At 35.2% G+C, this 16311-nt stretch overlaps 1 protein-coding gene across 1 annotated transcript in view; it reads left to right on the top strand.

Annotated features, from left to right (window-relative positions):
* The window catches only part of LOC133877329 (biogenesis of lysosome-related organelles complex 1 subunit 1), a 34299-nt gene extending 20434 nt beyond the window's left edge, over nucleotides 1-13865 (top strand). Inside the window, exon 3 of the mRNA XM_062315587.1 lies at nucleotides 13672-13865. Coding sequence (XP_062171571.1) covers nucleotides 13672-13761 — 90 coding nt within the window. The 3' untranslated portion in view covers nucleotides 13762-13865. The remainder of the gene's footprint in view (nucleotides 1-13671) is intronic.
* Nucleotides 13866-16311: the final 2446 nt, after the last annotated feature.

Here is a 16311-nt window from a genome sequence, read left to right as displayed (position 1 = left end):
TCAGATTATGCTCCAAGTATTTTAGCAGTTTTATAACTGTGAGCCTATAAATAAGACTACTACACCAGGTATTAACAGGCAGATTCTCTGAACTCTTGAGATTACTGATATTCTCCAGAAAATAAGTTTGAACTAACTTAGGCATCGGAGTGGGGGTCCGGTCGGCACCCCCGACGAGCCGTTTGTTATTTTGCAGATTACGAGGAGAACGAACATCGAGGAAGGCAACGAATTACAAGGCGACACGTCACCGTACCGGAAACTGTACCAACAAAAACAAATCTTGAGATTTCCATGCCACCCATAGAGAACCAGCTTTGGCAAAAAGGTTCCAAATGTGATTTAACATTGAAACTTGATTCCAAAGGTCAATTCTTCTAATCCCTAAGCCACCTTCCTTCTTAGGAACACAAATCCTTTCCCAAGATACCTTAGCATGAGCTTTAACATCACCACCACTCCAAAGAAATCTGTTAAATTTCTGCTCTAAAAGGTAGATAATCCTCTTAGGAAGAATAAACACCCGAGTCCAGAAATTCTGCAGACTAAATAAAACTGAAGATAGAAGTTGTAACCTTCCAGCAAAAGAAAGATTCCTAACCAACCAGGAATCAATTCTGGACGAAACCTTAGAGATCAAACAATCACAATCCGCAGCAAACATGCGTTTAGTGAGAAGAGGGACCCCAAGATACCTTACAGGTAAAGCCCCTTCAGGCATATGCAAGAGATGGAGAATGTCCTGCTTCTCAGGAAGAGCAACACCCGCAAAGAAAACAGAACTCTTAGATGGATTGGATTTCAGCCCCGAGAACTCTTCAAATTCCTTAAGAACATCAAGGATACTCTGGACAGAAGCTTTAGAGGCAGCAGAGAAAATCAACAAATCATCCGCAAAGCTAAGATGGGTGAGCCGAATCAGAGAACATCTTGGGTGGAAAGAGAAGAAAGGAAAAGAACTAGCCATCTCTTCTAAAAGCAAAGAAAGCCCCTCCATAGCTAGCACAAAGAGATAAGGGGAAAGAGGATCCCCTTGTCTAAGCCCTTTTTTACCTTGGAAATAACCCACCAAGGTCCCATTTAAAGAGATTGAGAAACTAGGATTAGTTTCTCAATAGCTAATTGGCTGAAGGGTAGGAGTTTGTGGCAACTCTCTATTCCTAAGTCTTGTTCTTGGAGCTGGAAAAAGATTCTTCAGCTTAGGGATATTGCTAAGTCTTTCATCCGGTTTCAAGTTGGTGATGGGAGCAATATTTTCCTTTGGCATGATCATTGGCACCCTATTGGTTACTTGTGTGATCACTATGGTTTTAGGGTGATATATGATTCAGGTTTCCATACTAACATTAAGCTCTCCTCTATTATTCTTAATGGAGATTGGTTTTGGCAGGGGGTTAGATCAGAGGCTTTGGTGGATATTCAAAGCCAACTGCCGGGGATTAAAATTGGGGGTGTAGATACTCCTATTTGGTTATCAAAAAAGGGAACTTTTTCTTGTGCTGAAACTTGGGATAGGTTGAGGGTTAAGTTCCCGGAAGTCTCTTGGTGAAAATTGGTTTGGTTTTCTTTAGCCATTCCTCGGCATTCCTTTATTTGTTGGTTGGCTTGTAGGGATGCTTTAGTCACTAAACAGAAGATGGTTTGCTGGGGGTATACGGGTGATGTGAATTGTTTATTCTGTCATGGAGGGATGGAGGTTCGAGATCACCTTTTCTTTTCTTGTAGTTTCAGCAAGAGAGTGTGGAGGACAGTATTGGCTGAATGTTTATTTGATAATATTCCTGTTTTTTGGGAGGATGTTATTGAGTGGGGTATTGCTATGCTTAAGGGGAAAAATCTTAAGGCTTGCTTGGGGAAGTTATGCTTTGGGGCTATGATTTATCATTTGTGGAGACATAGAAATGATCTTCTACATGGGAATACTCCCAAATCTGAAGAGGCTATTGTGGCTTGTATATTGTGGGAAGTTAGGTCTCGGATCTTGGCTAAAGGTAGATTTAAAAATCTATCAAACCACATACCTCTTGTGCATAGATGGAATTTGAATTTGATGCTGTCTTAGCTGCTGTCTGCTGTTGCTGTGGTGCTATTTCTGGATTTATGGATCTTTCTGATGCTGAGTAGTGGAGGGCTTTTAGTCTTTGGTCCATTGTGTTGGTTTTTGAATACAGTTTTCAGCTGTTTTGATTACAGAGGAGTTGTGTTCGAAGCTGATGGGGGTATTATTTCTTGCGGGTCCAGTCGAAGAGATTGAACAGCCAGTACTGACTTCAGCAGATCGACCCAGTACTGACTTCAGCAGATCGACTTATAGAGCTTTAGTTGATGGTGTTGCAGTCTTCAAATATGGAGTGCCGGATGTACTAGATGAAGTTCCCGGAGGTTTTTTGGTTTTGATATTTGATTCTGGTGTTTGTGGTTGCTGCAGTGTTTTGTTTTCTGTTCTGTTGTTTTGGTTGTGTGTAGCAGTTTGTTGCTTTATTAGTTGTTAGGCTGTGTTGTTTGGTATTTGGTGTCCTAGCTAGGGGGTTTCTTTGTCCCTATGCAGGAGTTCTTCCAGTCTTCACTGGAGTGTTTGTTGGATGTTGAGGTTGTGCTTTATAAAGTTTTTTATTCATCGAAAAAAAAAAAATCTTGAGATTTCAAACCTTGACTCCCACAATTTACCTCATTTCAATTAATATATTCTAGCTACCCTGTAATTGTCAGTTTTGCACGTAAATAGAAGTGTTAAAGTGTAAATTAAATAGTTAAACTTACAATTTTCTATCAACTTAAGCTTTTGAAATAAATAATATTTGAAGGTATTTTACTTCTCCTTAAAGTTCCCCTAAGGCTAGTTTTGGTTGGTATATTCCAGATTAAAACACCCACTTATTGTTATTACTGACTTAAAACCATCAATTGCATTCTTTTCTCGTATAATATTATATTGCTAATTCAAGAAAAGTGGATGGAATAACATATATTGTTTAAAAAAAAAAAAGAAGTTGTGTGTTGGTTTTGCTACGAGGATAAGATGAAATTCAAAAATTTCGGACAGTAAATGAGAAAGAGAGTGCGGAATCAGAGCATGTAAATTCTGTAACCCAAACTATCCAAAATCCTTTTTAATCATCCCAAGCCCCGTACCCCCTTTGTCACTTCTCATGAATTTCTTAACATTCGAACGGAAAAATTCCAAAAAAAAATGGGGATCCACTGTCAGAGTATGGGCAAACTTTGATTTACAACAAAAATTTTAATTTGAATGGTAGTCTTAGCAATATCATCGTTCTCAGGGTCATTTCAGTGACTTGGTCTTAATGAAAAGTTTAAAGAAATTAATGACATCTTAATCTACTAATGATTCACCAAAATGGCGATGACCGGATCAGATGATTGGGGACCCAGTTTTTAATTGGATCATCAATACTCTTGTTGGACCATTTCTTGGTACATTTCGGTGAGCAGGAATGGAGCCAAAAGTTCTTATGGGTAGGGGTTAAAGGCCAAAAAAAAAATTTTAGTAGGGGTCAAATAAGCTAAATTTTTATTTTTTACCTTATATTTTTTAAATTTTTAGAAAAAAAAAAAAAAAAAAAAAAATTCTACCTAATAATTAGACTTGGCTTTCGGCTACAACCAAATCGACTGATCAAAGTTGACCATTTAAACGAATTAAAGGCTATCCATAAATTGACAAATTGACAGATTACTTTTTCCTGCTTTCTGGTTTCTCTTTTTAAATAAAAATGTTAAATAATTGCATCATTGATTTTGGTACGTGGTTGGTCTAAATTACGAATCGATCACTGTGGTACAGAAAGTTCATGGAAGGTCTTTATAGTAAGCTATAATTACAAATCACTCCCTAAACCTATTTTCCATCCACCAAATTAACAGAATTCGTTAGTTTGCCACGTCATATAAATAATGAGACAACCTCTAAATACCATTTGTATTGTATTCCATTCACAGACTCTGTTAACTTGATTGACAGAAAACGAGTTCAGCTAGTGATTTATAATTATAGTTTACCACAAGAACCTTCTATGAACTTTTTGTATCATATGGAGTGATTCGTAATTTAGGCCAACTCCATGGACTAATAGTGCAATTAACCCTAAAAATATTAATAGATAACTTAAAACATATATAATATTTTAATGGTCACTGTAATAGTGTAATCACCAACTGGCAACTATAATTATTAATAATTATCAATATATATTATAAGAAAATGTGAACTATAATTATCAATTTCATTTGGGAGAATAGAAAATTGACAGCTAGCTTTACCTCTGGAGCTGTCTAGAGTGTTCAAAGGAAGATCTTTGATCTTGATATGAAACAAAGGCCACGCTAGTATATATATATATATATATATATATATGCTACTTGCAAATGCATTAAATATTTTGCAGCAAAATGGTCCACTATTTTGAAAGAGGTTGATCCTAGTTTCTTCAAAAGCAATGTATTAATGATTCAATTGCACTATTTTGGAATAGGAAAATAATTTTTCTACATCATATTACCCTACATCAATCTTACACTAAGACGCATATAGTGTGAGACTCATGCATATGGATCCCATTTATGTGGGTTCCACACCCAATGTATCTTGATATAAGATTGATGTAGGAATAATACATCCCTTTGGAATATTGGGTGATAACTTTTGTCCTTTGATTCTTTTTCGATAAAATTGAGTCCAAAAGCTTAAGATGATAGTTAAAAATTAATGAATTTAATCATTTAATTTATATTGTAATAAAAAGTTCCGATGAGGTTAACCCCCCCCCCCCCTCCCCACACACACACACACACACACACACACACACACACACATATATATATATATATATAAAAATTGTAGTTGGATCACTGATTTTACTCAGAGCGAGAAAATATCACACACACACACACACACACACACACATATATATATATATATATATATATTGTAGTTGGATCACTGATTTTACTCAGAGCGAGAAAACATCATTGATTATACAAATATTTTTTCTGATTTTCTATTAACAACAAAATGACCTTTAAATAGAATACAATAAGAAGAACGTTCTAATCCAATTCAACTTATCTCACTCTAATCTTGTTGGTGTCAAAGTCTATGTATGATTTATGAAGTTGGTTATTATAAGAATTAATAATAATTTAAAGAGAGATAAAGAAAAGAGGAGAAACATAGATTTTATGTGATTCGGCTTATGACCTACATCCACACGTCAAAGTATTATCTTTGGCTACATCTTTCATTTTTATAAATTTGATTGTATACAAGACTCTATTTATAGAGAAAGAGTATAAACGTCATAACCTACAAGTCTCTTCTACTTTTACATTAATAACAATAAATCTAATTTATCATCTTTTAATTCTTGTCTCTTGAGTTTTTGTACTGTTATTTTTTGAATACTTGTAACTCTTGTGACCTTATCTCTTGAGTTCTTATAATTTTTGTCTCAATATTTTCAACCCCGAACACTTTTTGATATTCTTCAACTTTTCATTGTTGGTTAGTTTTTGATTATTTGTTCAATCAGTTTCCTTTCACCAAGTGTCATTAATTAGTCTATGTTTTTGTAGGATTGAGCCACTTGATTGCTTGCTTCACATAAATATGTCTACTTCTCTTGATTATGAGCTTGGATTACAATAATGCCTTCATCTTTCCATCCGACAAACGTAATAGACGAAAAAACAATTTTATATGAATATTCAGGATTTTTACCCTAACGCATTAATTTTTCAAGTAATTAAGAGCAGTTGGTTTTGCATTGGGACCAAACAGGCCGTAGCTCCCTCCCCTTTTCACATGACCAAGTTGAAAAGGAAGCCAGCTATGGCCGAAGTACAAAAATTGTTGGGGAAAATTAAATAATGCTCATATGTATGATCATGACTAGCTAGTTGATCCATTTAATTAACACCAACGTGGCTCGTTTGGAACCTGATTTTATTTTTTTTTTATAAAAAATAAAAAAATAAAAAAAAAATTGCCTGAATTTACATAATTTTCTCAATGTTAAGAACGTCTAAATACGAATAGGATCATACAGAAATTCATTATCGAATATAAAATACAAATAAGGTCGCCTACTTATCTTACTTGGAGAAATTGGGAAAGTTAGTTCAAAACCTACGATTACTCACATTGGACTCAGCAACATTGCTATTTTGGCTAGTCTTGTAGGCTTGTAGCAAAAAAATGCTCCACATTGGCCAACAAAATGACTACTAATTTGTTGAGCTGTTACGGTGCTCAATAGGTATTGTAACTCAACAAATCCTTAGTTATATTAGTTATGAGGAATGTTAGAGCATCTTTTAATGTTTTTCTGGTGTCCATCTGAAAGGACATAAATATAATAAAAAAAAATTACAGAATTGCATCCATATCATCTAGAGACATAGATGTAATTTTTTTTTATTACATTTATGTCCTTTCAGATGAACACCAAAAAAACACTAAAAGATGCTTTAACATTTCTCGTTAGTTATATATTATTCTTTCTTCCTTAGGAATTGAGAAAGTAGATAAAGAAAAAATATATACTTTTTTTAAAAATAAAAAAAAAAAAGAAAGGAAAGTGAAAGTGAATAATTAAAATATGTTACCTTAAAAAAATTAATATGTAAAATAGAAAATTGTGTTTTTTATTTTATTTTTTGAAGGAAAGTTAAACTTTCATTGAGAATAACTAACATTACAACAACAAACACCACAAAGGTGTACATACTTAGACACCCTAAAGGTGTACATACATCTCAAGTTATTACAGACAGTTGCTAATAGAAAAATCCAGCCAACAGAATGATGCTTCTGCGTTGACATACACTTTTACTTGAACAGGGAGTCGGTCACACATTCTGGGCAAAAGCCAAAGACTAGATTAAATTACGCACTAAGCAAACTGTCAACGGAAACTCAAACAACAACAGCACATGAAAAGCTCCAGGAGAAGCTGTCTTCAGGGAGAGCCGTCGTCTGTGGCGGCGCGTGTGTTGCACGCGCCACTGCTAGGAAAAAGCTCTTCAACACTCAAGCACTAAAAGCCTCCGATCACCACCAGCCCCACCGACACAGCGAAAACAACTAGTTTGTTGACATCACGCGCAACCCACACAGAAAAACCACCCAGGCGCGTGAAAGCCACGCTCCGACCACCGAGAGACCGCACCACCGTGAAGAGCGGCTGGAGCACCAGAGACTGACGGCGAGAAGGATTGAAGGGAACATGTCCACCAGAAGACGACAGAAACTCGTAGATCTGACCTCCAAAAATCTGACAATGAAAAACTCAGCCACGATTTTCGCCATCAACACTCCATGGGCGACCGGTCCCCTCCGGCACCTTCACCAGAGAACTCCCCTTCCTCTACAAACTAAAAACAATAAAATAAAACTAAACTCCCACCGGAATCACACCGGGAAGACTAAACTTCCACAACCCTAGTGGTTGGGAGACTCAAAACTTCATCAAAAACTATCTTAGCTTAAAAAGCTAAGAGGACCAACAACAAAGGCAAACTGACGGCTCTCTCTCAATCTAGAAAACGGGTAGATCTGACCTCCAACACGTAGGCTAACGAAACCAAAAAAGAAGTAATTGATTTAGCCCCACTATACTTGATAGGTCAAGTCACCCACGTCAACAAATCTTTTGCCCCAAATATCTTGAAATTTTAATTTAAAAATAAAAATAAAAATTTTAATCCTAAGTGGCCAAGTCTTTATAAACCAAACCCAAATCATAGAAAAGAGTAGGTCACTGTTCTGCCATATGCCAGATTGTAAAGTAAAAAGTTTGTTAAAATGCGTTTTCAAACGAGCCCAAATTCTTACTAGTGTATACCAACAAAGAAAAAGGGTGCTTGCTTTAGCTGAAAGACATTGGTTTAGGCATAGAGAGGTTGCTCACTCGGTCCCCATTCAACAACTCTAGCGTTGCATTATTGTGCCAAGGTTTTAAATGATCATGGACTTGTCTTGTTCTCCAACCAGGCACTAGTATCTTTTTTCTTTGTGGTGACACAACGAGATAAATGGAAGGGAACAAATCAATTTAATTTTTTTTTTTTTTTTTTTGCAATTTCAATTTAAAATTTAGGTTTTCAATTTCGACAAATAAATTCGTAGATTTTTTTTCTTTGATTTAAAATAGGTCCGTATCAACCTACCCTCTAATTGATTAAAAATATGTCATATTAGACCAAATCAATTAATGTTATATGACTCCCATTTGACATGTTTTATGTCGAATGTACAGAAAAAATATAACAAAAAACATAAATATATCACTAGTCTAATAATTGTGATGCCTCCATTCAAACGCTAAGTTGCACCATACGTTCTTCATAGACATGTATGCACAGAGGAAGAAGAATAATTTACATAGTCATGAACGTACTTGTTATAGAAGGATAAATATTTAAAGAAATCTTTAAATAATTAAGGTCGTAATACGATGTGTTGGTATATCTGATGCAGAATGGGACAAGAATAAATTGGTCATTTAGTTTTTTTAAAATTATTAATTTTATTTGAATTTTATTATAGCCTAATGGGTTTAGCCCAAAATCAATCATATTAGTTTGAGTTATTAATAATTCAATATTTAGCTTGGCCCAAAGTTAGTTATATTAGGGTTAGAATTTAGTCTATGAGTCTATTGAAGCATAATATTCTATTGTAATAGATAGATTATGATTGAATAAAAATATGTTTGCTTCTTGGAGGTGACTCCTCTCTTCTTTTGATTGTGAGACACTGCCAAAGCCAATTAGACTCTAATTTGTTTTTCCCTACTATTAGTCTAGTGAGACTCAAAGTTAGCAAAACGGTTTTATTATAATTTATTATCTTTTTTAAAATCTGCTGCGTCAATTTGGATGAGGCAACGGCACAAACAGTTGGTGTGGATATTTGTTTGATCGGCAAATCGGGGCTTGGGTAAGGTCGGGGACATGTTGTAGACGCTGGAATGGCTGGATCAGTGATTGGGCATTGGGTTTTTTTTTTTTTTTTTTTTTTTTTTTTTTTTTTATAATTTATTTATTTATTTATTATTATTATTATTATTATTTTATGATTAAAGCTTAAGACTGTGAATTGGAGTGGGATGGTTGTGCAGAAAAAGAGGTGGGTGGGTGTTGACTAGCATAGGAGTTTCGCGAAGAGGATTTTCTAGTGGGTGTGTAACAGTGTTGTATGGGTATAGGAGAAAATGAAAAAAATTCAACCTTAGCGCAATTAGTGCACAACCTCAAGACACATTCGAGTGAAACTTATACATGAGTCTCACTCTAATGTGCCTTGAGGTTGTGTACTAGTTCTGTTAAAGGTTGTACATGAATCACAACCCGGGTATAGGCTGATGCAAAAGTGAGAAAATCAAATGTCTGTTGGGTATGGTGCCTGAGGATTGTCGATTGCTTGAGTTTGAAGCTCTTATACCAAATTGACGCAGCAGAATTTAAAATAGATAATAATTTTTTTTGTTAACTTGAGTCTCATCAGACTAATAATAGAAAAGAACAAACCAGAGTCTCACTGGTTTTGGCAACGTCTCATCATCAAAAAAAGAGAGGAGTTACCTCCAAAAAACAAACATTTTTATTCAACTATAATTTGTCTATTACAATAAAATATTATGCTTAAATAGGCTCATAGACTAAACCCTAATCCTAACCCTAAGGCCTAATGTGACTAACTTTGGACCAAGCCCATTATTAAATAACTTAAACTAATATGATTGATTTTGGGCCAAGCCCATTATTGAATTACAAATAACTTAAACTTTGGGTCAAACCCATAATTAAATTCAAATTAAATTAATAATTTAAATAAAATTAAATGACTAATTTATTCTTGTCCCATTCTACATCAATATCAGTCTAATTTTAAAGTTTTAAAAGTAATATTATTCTTCACATCGATTTATCACACTCAGTTCATCTCTGAGAGATTCTATAAAAATATTAGTATTGTGTATATTTACTTAGTATAAGAAAAAAAAATCACGTCCGTAGCATGTCTTTTCTTTTATCTAGAACACATTTTATTTTGGGTTAAATACCTTATTGGTAATTTAATACTTGAGTTTTAGGCTTTTTTTAAATTTAATACATGAGTTTTCATTTGTTTCATAGGTGGGTACTTGAGTTAGAGATAAAAACTCGTTAGGTACCTCTGTTACATTTTTCGTCTAAATATTTAATGGTTCGCCATTTGTCAACCGCTAAGGTTGACATGTGGCACTATATAAAAAAAATAAAAATTTTAAAAATAATTAAAAAAATTAAAAAAAGAACAAAAAAAAAAAAAAAAAATCATGGGTTTTGTGCCCCTTGGGGGTGGCCGAACTACCTCCAAGGGCCAAACCCATTAAAAAAAAAAAAAAATTAGAGCGTTTGCCCTGGGGATGGCAGAACCACTCCCAATGGCCAAAACTCATCAAAAAATATTTAGAAGGTTTGTTCATGGAGATGGCCGAACCACCCCAAGGGCCAAAACCTATCAATTTTTTTTTTTTTTTTTTTTAATTTTTTTTTTCTGCCATTGGGTGGCCAAACCACCCTCTATGGGGTAGTTCGGCCACCTGAAATCGGCCAAGGGGGTGGCTGAGGCCACCCCCATGGTGAGCCACTCCTCTTCTTTTTTTTTCTTTTTCATTTTTTTTTTCATTTTTTTTTTTAGTTTTTTTAATTAAATTTTAAAGATTTATTTTATTTAGTGTCACGTGTCAATTTCAGGCGGACCGTTAATATTTGGACAAAAAATGTAACAGAGGTACCGAACGGGTTTTTACCCCTAACTCAAGTACCACCTATGAAACAAATGAAAACATAGGTATTAAATTTAAAAAAGCCTAAAACTCAGGTACCAATAGGATATTTAACCATTTTATTTTTTGATTGACTACTTTTAGGCCAAGACTATAATTTATGTATTATTTTTTTAATCATTTTTCTTTCTTTTCTCTCTTTTTGCTTACAATAATTTCTCTCTATACTCTGTTGATGGTTTAAAAAACAATAAAAAATATATTTAGAAATAATATTTTAAAAATAGAGATCGCAATAAAAAAATATGTTGGAATTTGTATTAAAAAATAGAAAATAATGCTTTTTTATTTGCTGAAATGCATAATATTGTTGGAGATGCTCTCATGTCACATCGATTGATAAGACATGTTTTAAGTACTGTAATTTTTTATAAAAAATTGAATCATTGGTCCATGTATTTGACCTAAATGACAAAATCAATATGTAAATTACGTCAATCACAGATATCTCTGATGAGAAATGCTAGAGGTACTAAAACTTTTACAAAGAAAACTTTACAAATTGACGTGGCATATATTTAAAGACGGAAATGCCCTTTTAGCAAAAACCTTATTTCAAGACCGCCTTGCTCCGTTAAAGGATGTTTCGCCGGACGTCTCGCTGTCTGTCTGGACGTGAAAGGGCCGGATCTACATCGCCGTTTCAAGACCACCAGAACTCTGTGGCCGGACGTCTGCCATTTGTCCAGGATCTGGCGGCCAGTGGCGTCATCCAGCCACGAACGACCAAATCTGGTCGTTCGTGATTTCTCCAATCGCGGCCGGGATCTGTTCCCCCGACCAGAACGGTCGGATCCCGGCCATCTGTCCGGGATCCGGCCCATCCTCGGCCAGACGGCCGGGATCCGGCTCTTCCCCGACCAGAAGCTTGATCGGGGTCGAGGTCGAGTCCGAGATTGTTTGGGGTGCTGGGTTTCCGGTGGGTCGGGGTGCTGGGTTTCCGGTGGTCGGGGTCGGAATCGTGGTCAGTCGGCGTGTTGAGTTTCCAGCGATATGATGGTTCCGGCGAGTTGGGTTCAAAAGGAGATAAAAGGGTATTTTTGTTTATGTACTAAAATTTGTTTTAACTTATTTTAATGTTAAGTTAATGTGGAGCCTCTCATGAACCTCCATGTCACTTTGTAAACTTCTCTTTATAAAAGTTTAAGTACTCCTAGCATTCCTCATCTCTGATTCTTTTTGATACTACATGGTGCAATTTGTCTTTTAGACCAATCACAAAAATTAATAATATAATTTTTAATTTTTTTAAGTGATCGATATGAAAATTAATAAAAGTACATCACATTGGCAGATGTGATTAAGAAGTGCGAATATGAAAGTTATTCAAAATTTAAATCTATGATTTTTCATAAAAAAAATAGGGAGATGATACATTCACAACCCCCATCCAACTTTCACACAACTCCCACTCACATGTGTGTGGGTCCATGCACATGGGTCCCACACATATGTGAGTGGAGGTTGTGTGGGAGTTGGGTAGGGTTGTAAGCTAAGCATTTCCCAAAAAAATAATAATAATAAAAAGGTTTAAATCTGAGTTTGGCCTAAGCTTTCCACGTGTCACCCATTATCTTTCTAGTTTTTTGAGTTTTGAATCACAACCTTTCATAAACTAAAGCCCAATCTTAGCCGTCCTTACATCTAGTAGCGAAAGAGCAAAAGCAATCCGTCCGTTAATTTACTTCCTTCCTAGCTGGTTCTTTGACTCTTTTCTCTGCCCAAGAACCAGTGTTCTCCATTCCATGACAATCTATTTCAGCGTTTTCTTGACGAATCAAAAGAAGCGTTAACATTAGCACCTAAAGAAGAATTTTCAAAGAACACACTTTAACACAGATCGGTTCCTCTGGGCATGTATTCACCCCAACTTCCACTGGCGCGAGCCTCCTCCTCCTCCTCTGAGTCACCACACGCAGACCCAGGAGGCCTAGAAGCTTCTCTGCTCCAATTAGTCCACGACCATCACCACGCCTCTCTCAGACTCCGCGACCACACCGGTCAGTCCGATCCCTAAATTAAAAGTTGTGATCTGATAGGGTTTACAATTTTCCCCCAATTGCAAATTTTTTAATTTTTGTGATCTAATTGGGACAGAGAGAGCGAGGAAGGAAGCGATTCGAAACGCGGGGCGAGTTTCGGATCTGTTGGTGGACGCTGTGAACGGTGGAGTGCAAGGGGCCTTCATCAACGAGAAGCGGATCGAATCCTAATAATTATTATTTTTCAATGGTGTAGATTTTATATTTTGGTATTATTTTATTTATATCATTAGATGTATTAACTTTAAATTTTGACTTTTTATTTGAAAGGGATAATATCAATTTCATTTAAAATGAAGAGGATTCTATTCCATGGCAGTTAAAGACACTTATCATGTTTATAATTTGATGTGACAGTCGTGTCATATATTACGTTAACCGCTTAAATGTGTTTGCTTGATCGTCTATGTTGTTTAAGAGTAATAGTATTTAGTAGACTGTTATACAGTTGCTATACAACTAGGATGACGAAGTAATGAAAATTAATCATTTTTTCTTTTGTTTTTTTTACGAATACCGATCCAAGAACTGATTTTTCAATGTCTCATCATTAAATTATATGAAAATTGTATAACGGTCTACTATGTAAGGAGTTGTAAGTTTGGAATAAGAAGTAGTAAAAAGTACTGTAATATCCTGAAGATTTTTCTTAAAAAAATTAAAAGATATAATGATTAAGATTTTACGAAGTTTAATATGGAGTTAACTTATTTTTCTGTTGTTTCTTTATGTGTTAATATTATTGACTTCTGGTGGTGGGTTTGATTGTGTGATAGGAAATTGGAGACTTTGAGAATTGGATGAAGACCATGGAGTTTGACTGCAAAAGCATCAGCGCTGCAATCCACAATATTCACCAAGCATGATCTAACACCAAAGTTATTTATTACTTTTGCCCTCATTTGTAATTTGTGAATGTCCCTTTTCTTTTTTATATGTTTCTCTACCTAAAGTATCTAACTTTGGAGTCGATCTAATGCAATGCTTGCATGCACTCAGCCGGCCAATTTAGTAGAGCCTTTTAATGAGAAATCCCTTTGCTTCGGAAAATCACATGTTCTAGCTGTTTGGTTGGGTTAATCTTTTAGAATTCTTGAGAATTCTTGACGCCGGAACAGAATAACGATTATTCTGTAGGCTAATTAACAAGTAATTTGCAAGGAAGAAACAAGAAAATCACCCAAAAATAGAGAAAAAATTCTGAATTTTGATAATTAATCAATAACAATAATCTCCTGAAAAACGCCCACAAGCCGGGTTTAAATAGCTGAAAATTAGGTCTTTAGAAGAATTTTGCCAAAAATAGCAAAATTTCGAAAAGCCTAATAAATCTCCTAAGACTTGAAATAAATACAAATAAGCATATTATGGAAATACTTTGTACCAAAGAATATCTCCAAATTAATGAAAAATACTTGGTGCCAAAGAAAGACCATATTTTAGGGAAAAAAAATAATAACTATAATATTACTTGACGACAACGTAAATATAAATATGGGAATTCTTTAAAAGATGAATCAAAAGATTTGTCGATAGTCTCTTCTTTCCTTCTTGGTCTTTCTCTTGATGGATGTTGACAACTTGGTAGAGAATATATTCTAAATCACAATTTGCCAAAGGTTTCTTCTTTCTTTCTTGAGTAGTTGACCATTCCTTTTCTTGCTTAAATCAAACCAATCACATCGCCACATCATAGACTAATTAATTCTATAGTTGCGTCCGATTTCCTCCTGCATCAGTCTCATCGGGTTGGAAAGAATTCGTCCTCGAATTCGAATCTTTTTTACCTCGATCTTTTGGAAGGCCGATTAATTCATTCCATCTCGTATTCCTCAATACCAAAATAACTTGAAACCAGAAGATAAATAAATTGCAACTCATTACAACAACTAGCCTCACACTAAATTGAAATAATTCAATCTTCTCACGTCTTTTATTTATTTTCTCTAATTCACGCTCCATAAAAGTCTTCAATGAATTATCAATTCTTTTTTTACCGCAAAAATTAAAATTGTCATCCATCATACCAAAACTAACATTCAAATTATTACTAGAAGAACTTGATAGAAAATTTTCAATCCCAAGAAAATCAACATAACTAATTTCCTCATTACTCAACTGAAATCCCTCGTCATGTGGACTTTCATCAAACACATGGTAGTCATTATTTTCTTCAATAAATTTTATTGTATCACCCACAAAACTTACCTCTTTCAATAAATCTTCTTCTTCATGATAGACATCATAAATTGGGGAAGAATTCCAATCCACAAATCCTTGTGAAGGATTTTCAACATCTTCATGTTCAACATCATCATGAACATCTCCATGTATGAACTCCTCATCAACGAACTCGTCTTCTTGGAACTCTTCATCAACAATTTCTTCATCCCGACCACGTTGTTCCCGGTATAGAGCAGGATTGTGATACGGGATGTCGAAGGTGAAATCGGAATCGGAGTTCTTCTCACGATTGCCGACTTCCTGCGCCGCTAGGCGTAGGGCTAACTCTGCAACTTGCCTCTGCAAATCCTCAATCATCATATCCTGAACGTTACGATCATGGTGGGGAGCTTCCTCATTCGGAATCTGCTCACGACGACCACCACGACTATGACCACCAACCATCGAAACTGATGAAGAACTATCATGGTGCGGAGCTTCCTCATTCAGAACTTGCTCACGACGACCACCACGACTACAACCACCAGCCATCGAAATTGATGAAGAAATCGTCTCAGGAAAGTGCTGAAGCTCTGATACCAATTGACGCCGGAACAAAATAGCGATTATTCTGTAGGCTAATTAACAAGTAATTTGCAAGGAAGAAACAAGAAAATCACCCAAAAACAGAGAGAAAACTCTGAATTTTGATAATTAATCAATAACAATAATCTCCTGAAAAATGCCCACAAGCCGGGCTTAAATAGCTGAAAATTAGGTCTTTAGAAGAATTTTGCCAAAAATAGCAAAATCCCGAAAAGCCTAATAAATCTCTTAAGACTTGAAATAAATACAAATAAACATATTATGGAAATACTTTGTACCAAAGAATATCTCCAAATTAATGGAAAATACTTGGTGCCAAAGAATGACCATATTTTAGGGGAAAAAAAATAATAACTATAATATTACTTGACGACAACGTAAATATAAATATGGGAATTCTTTAAAAGATGAATCAAGAGATTTGTCGATAGTCTTTTCTTTCCTTCTTGGTCTTTCTCTTGATGGATGTTGACAACTCGATAGAGAATATATTCTAAATCACAATTTGTCAAAGGTCTCTTATTTCTTTCTTGAGTAGTTGACCATTCCTTTTCTTGCTTAAATCAAACCAATCACATCGCCACATCATAGACTAATTAATTCTATAGTTGCGTCCGATTTCCTCCTGCATCAATTCTCTTCTTCAG

The sequence above is a fragment of the Alnus glutinosa genome, chromosome 9 (genome assembly GCF_958979055.1).
Source record: "Alnus glutinosa chromosome 9, dhAlnGlut1.1, whole genome shotgun sequence".
NCBI classification, from domain to species: domain Eukaryota; kingdom Viridiplantae; phylum Streptophyta; class Magnoliopsida; order Fagales; family Betulaceae; genus Alnus; species Alnus glutinosa.
Note: the sequence above shows the minus strand (reverse complement) of the source record. Positions and strands in the feature narration are given on the sequence as shown.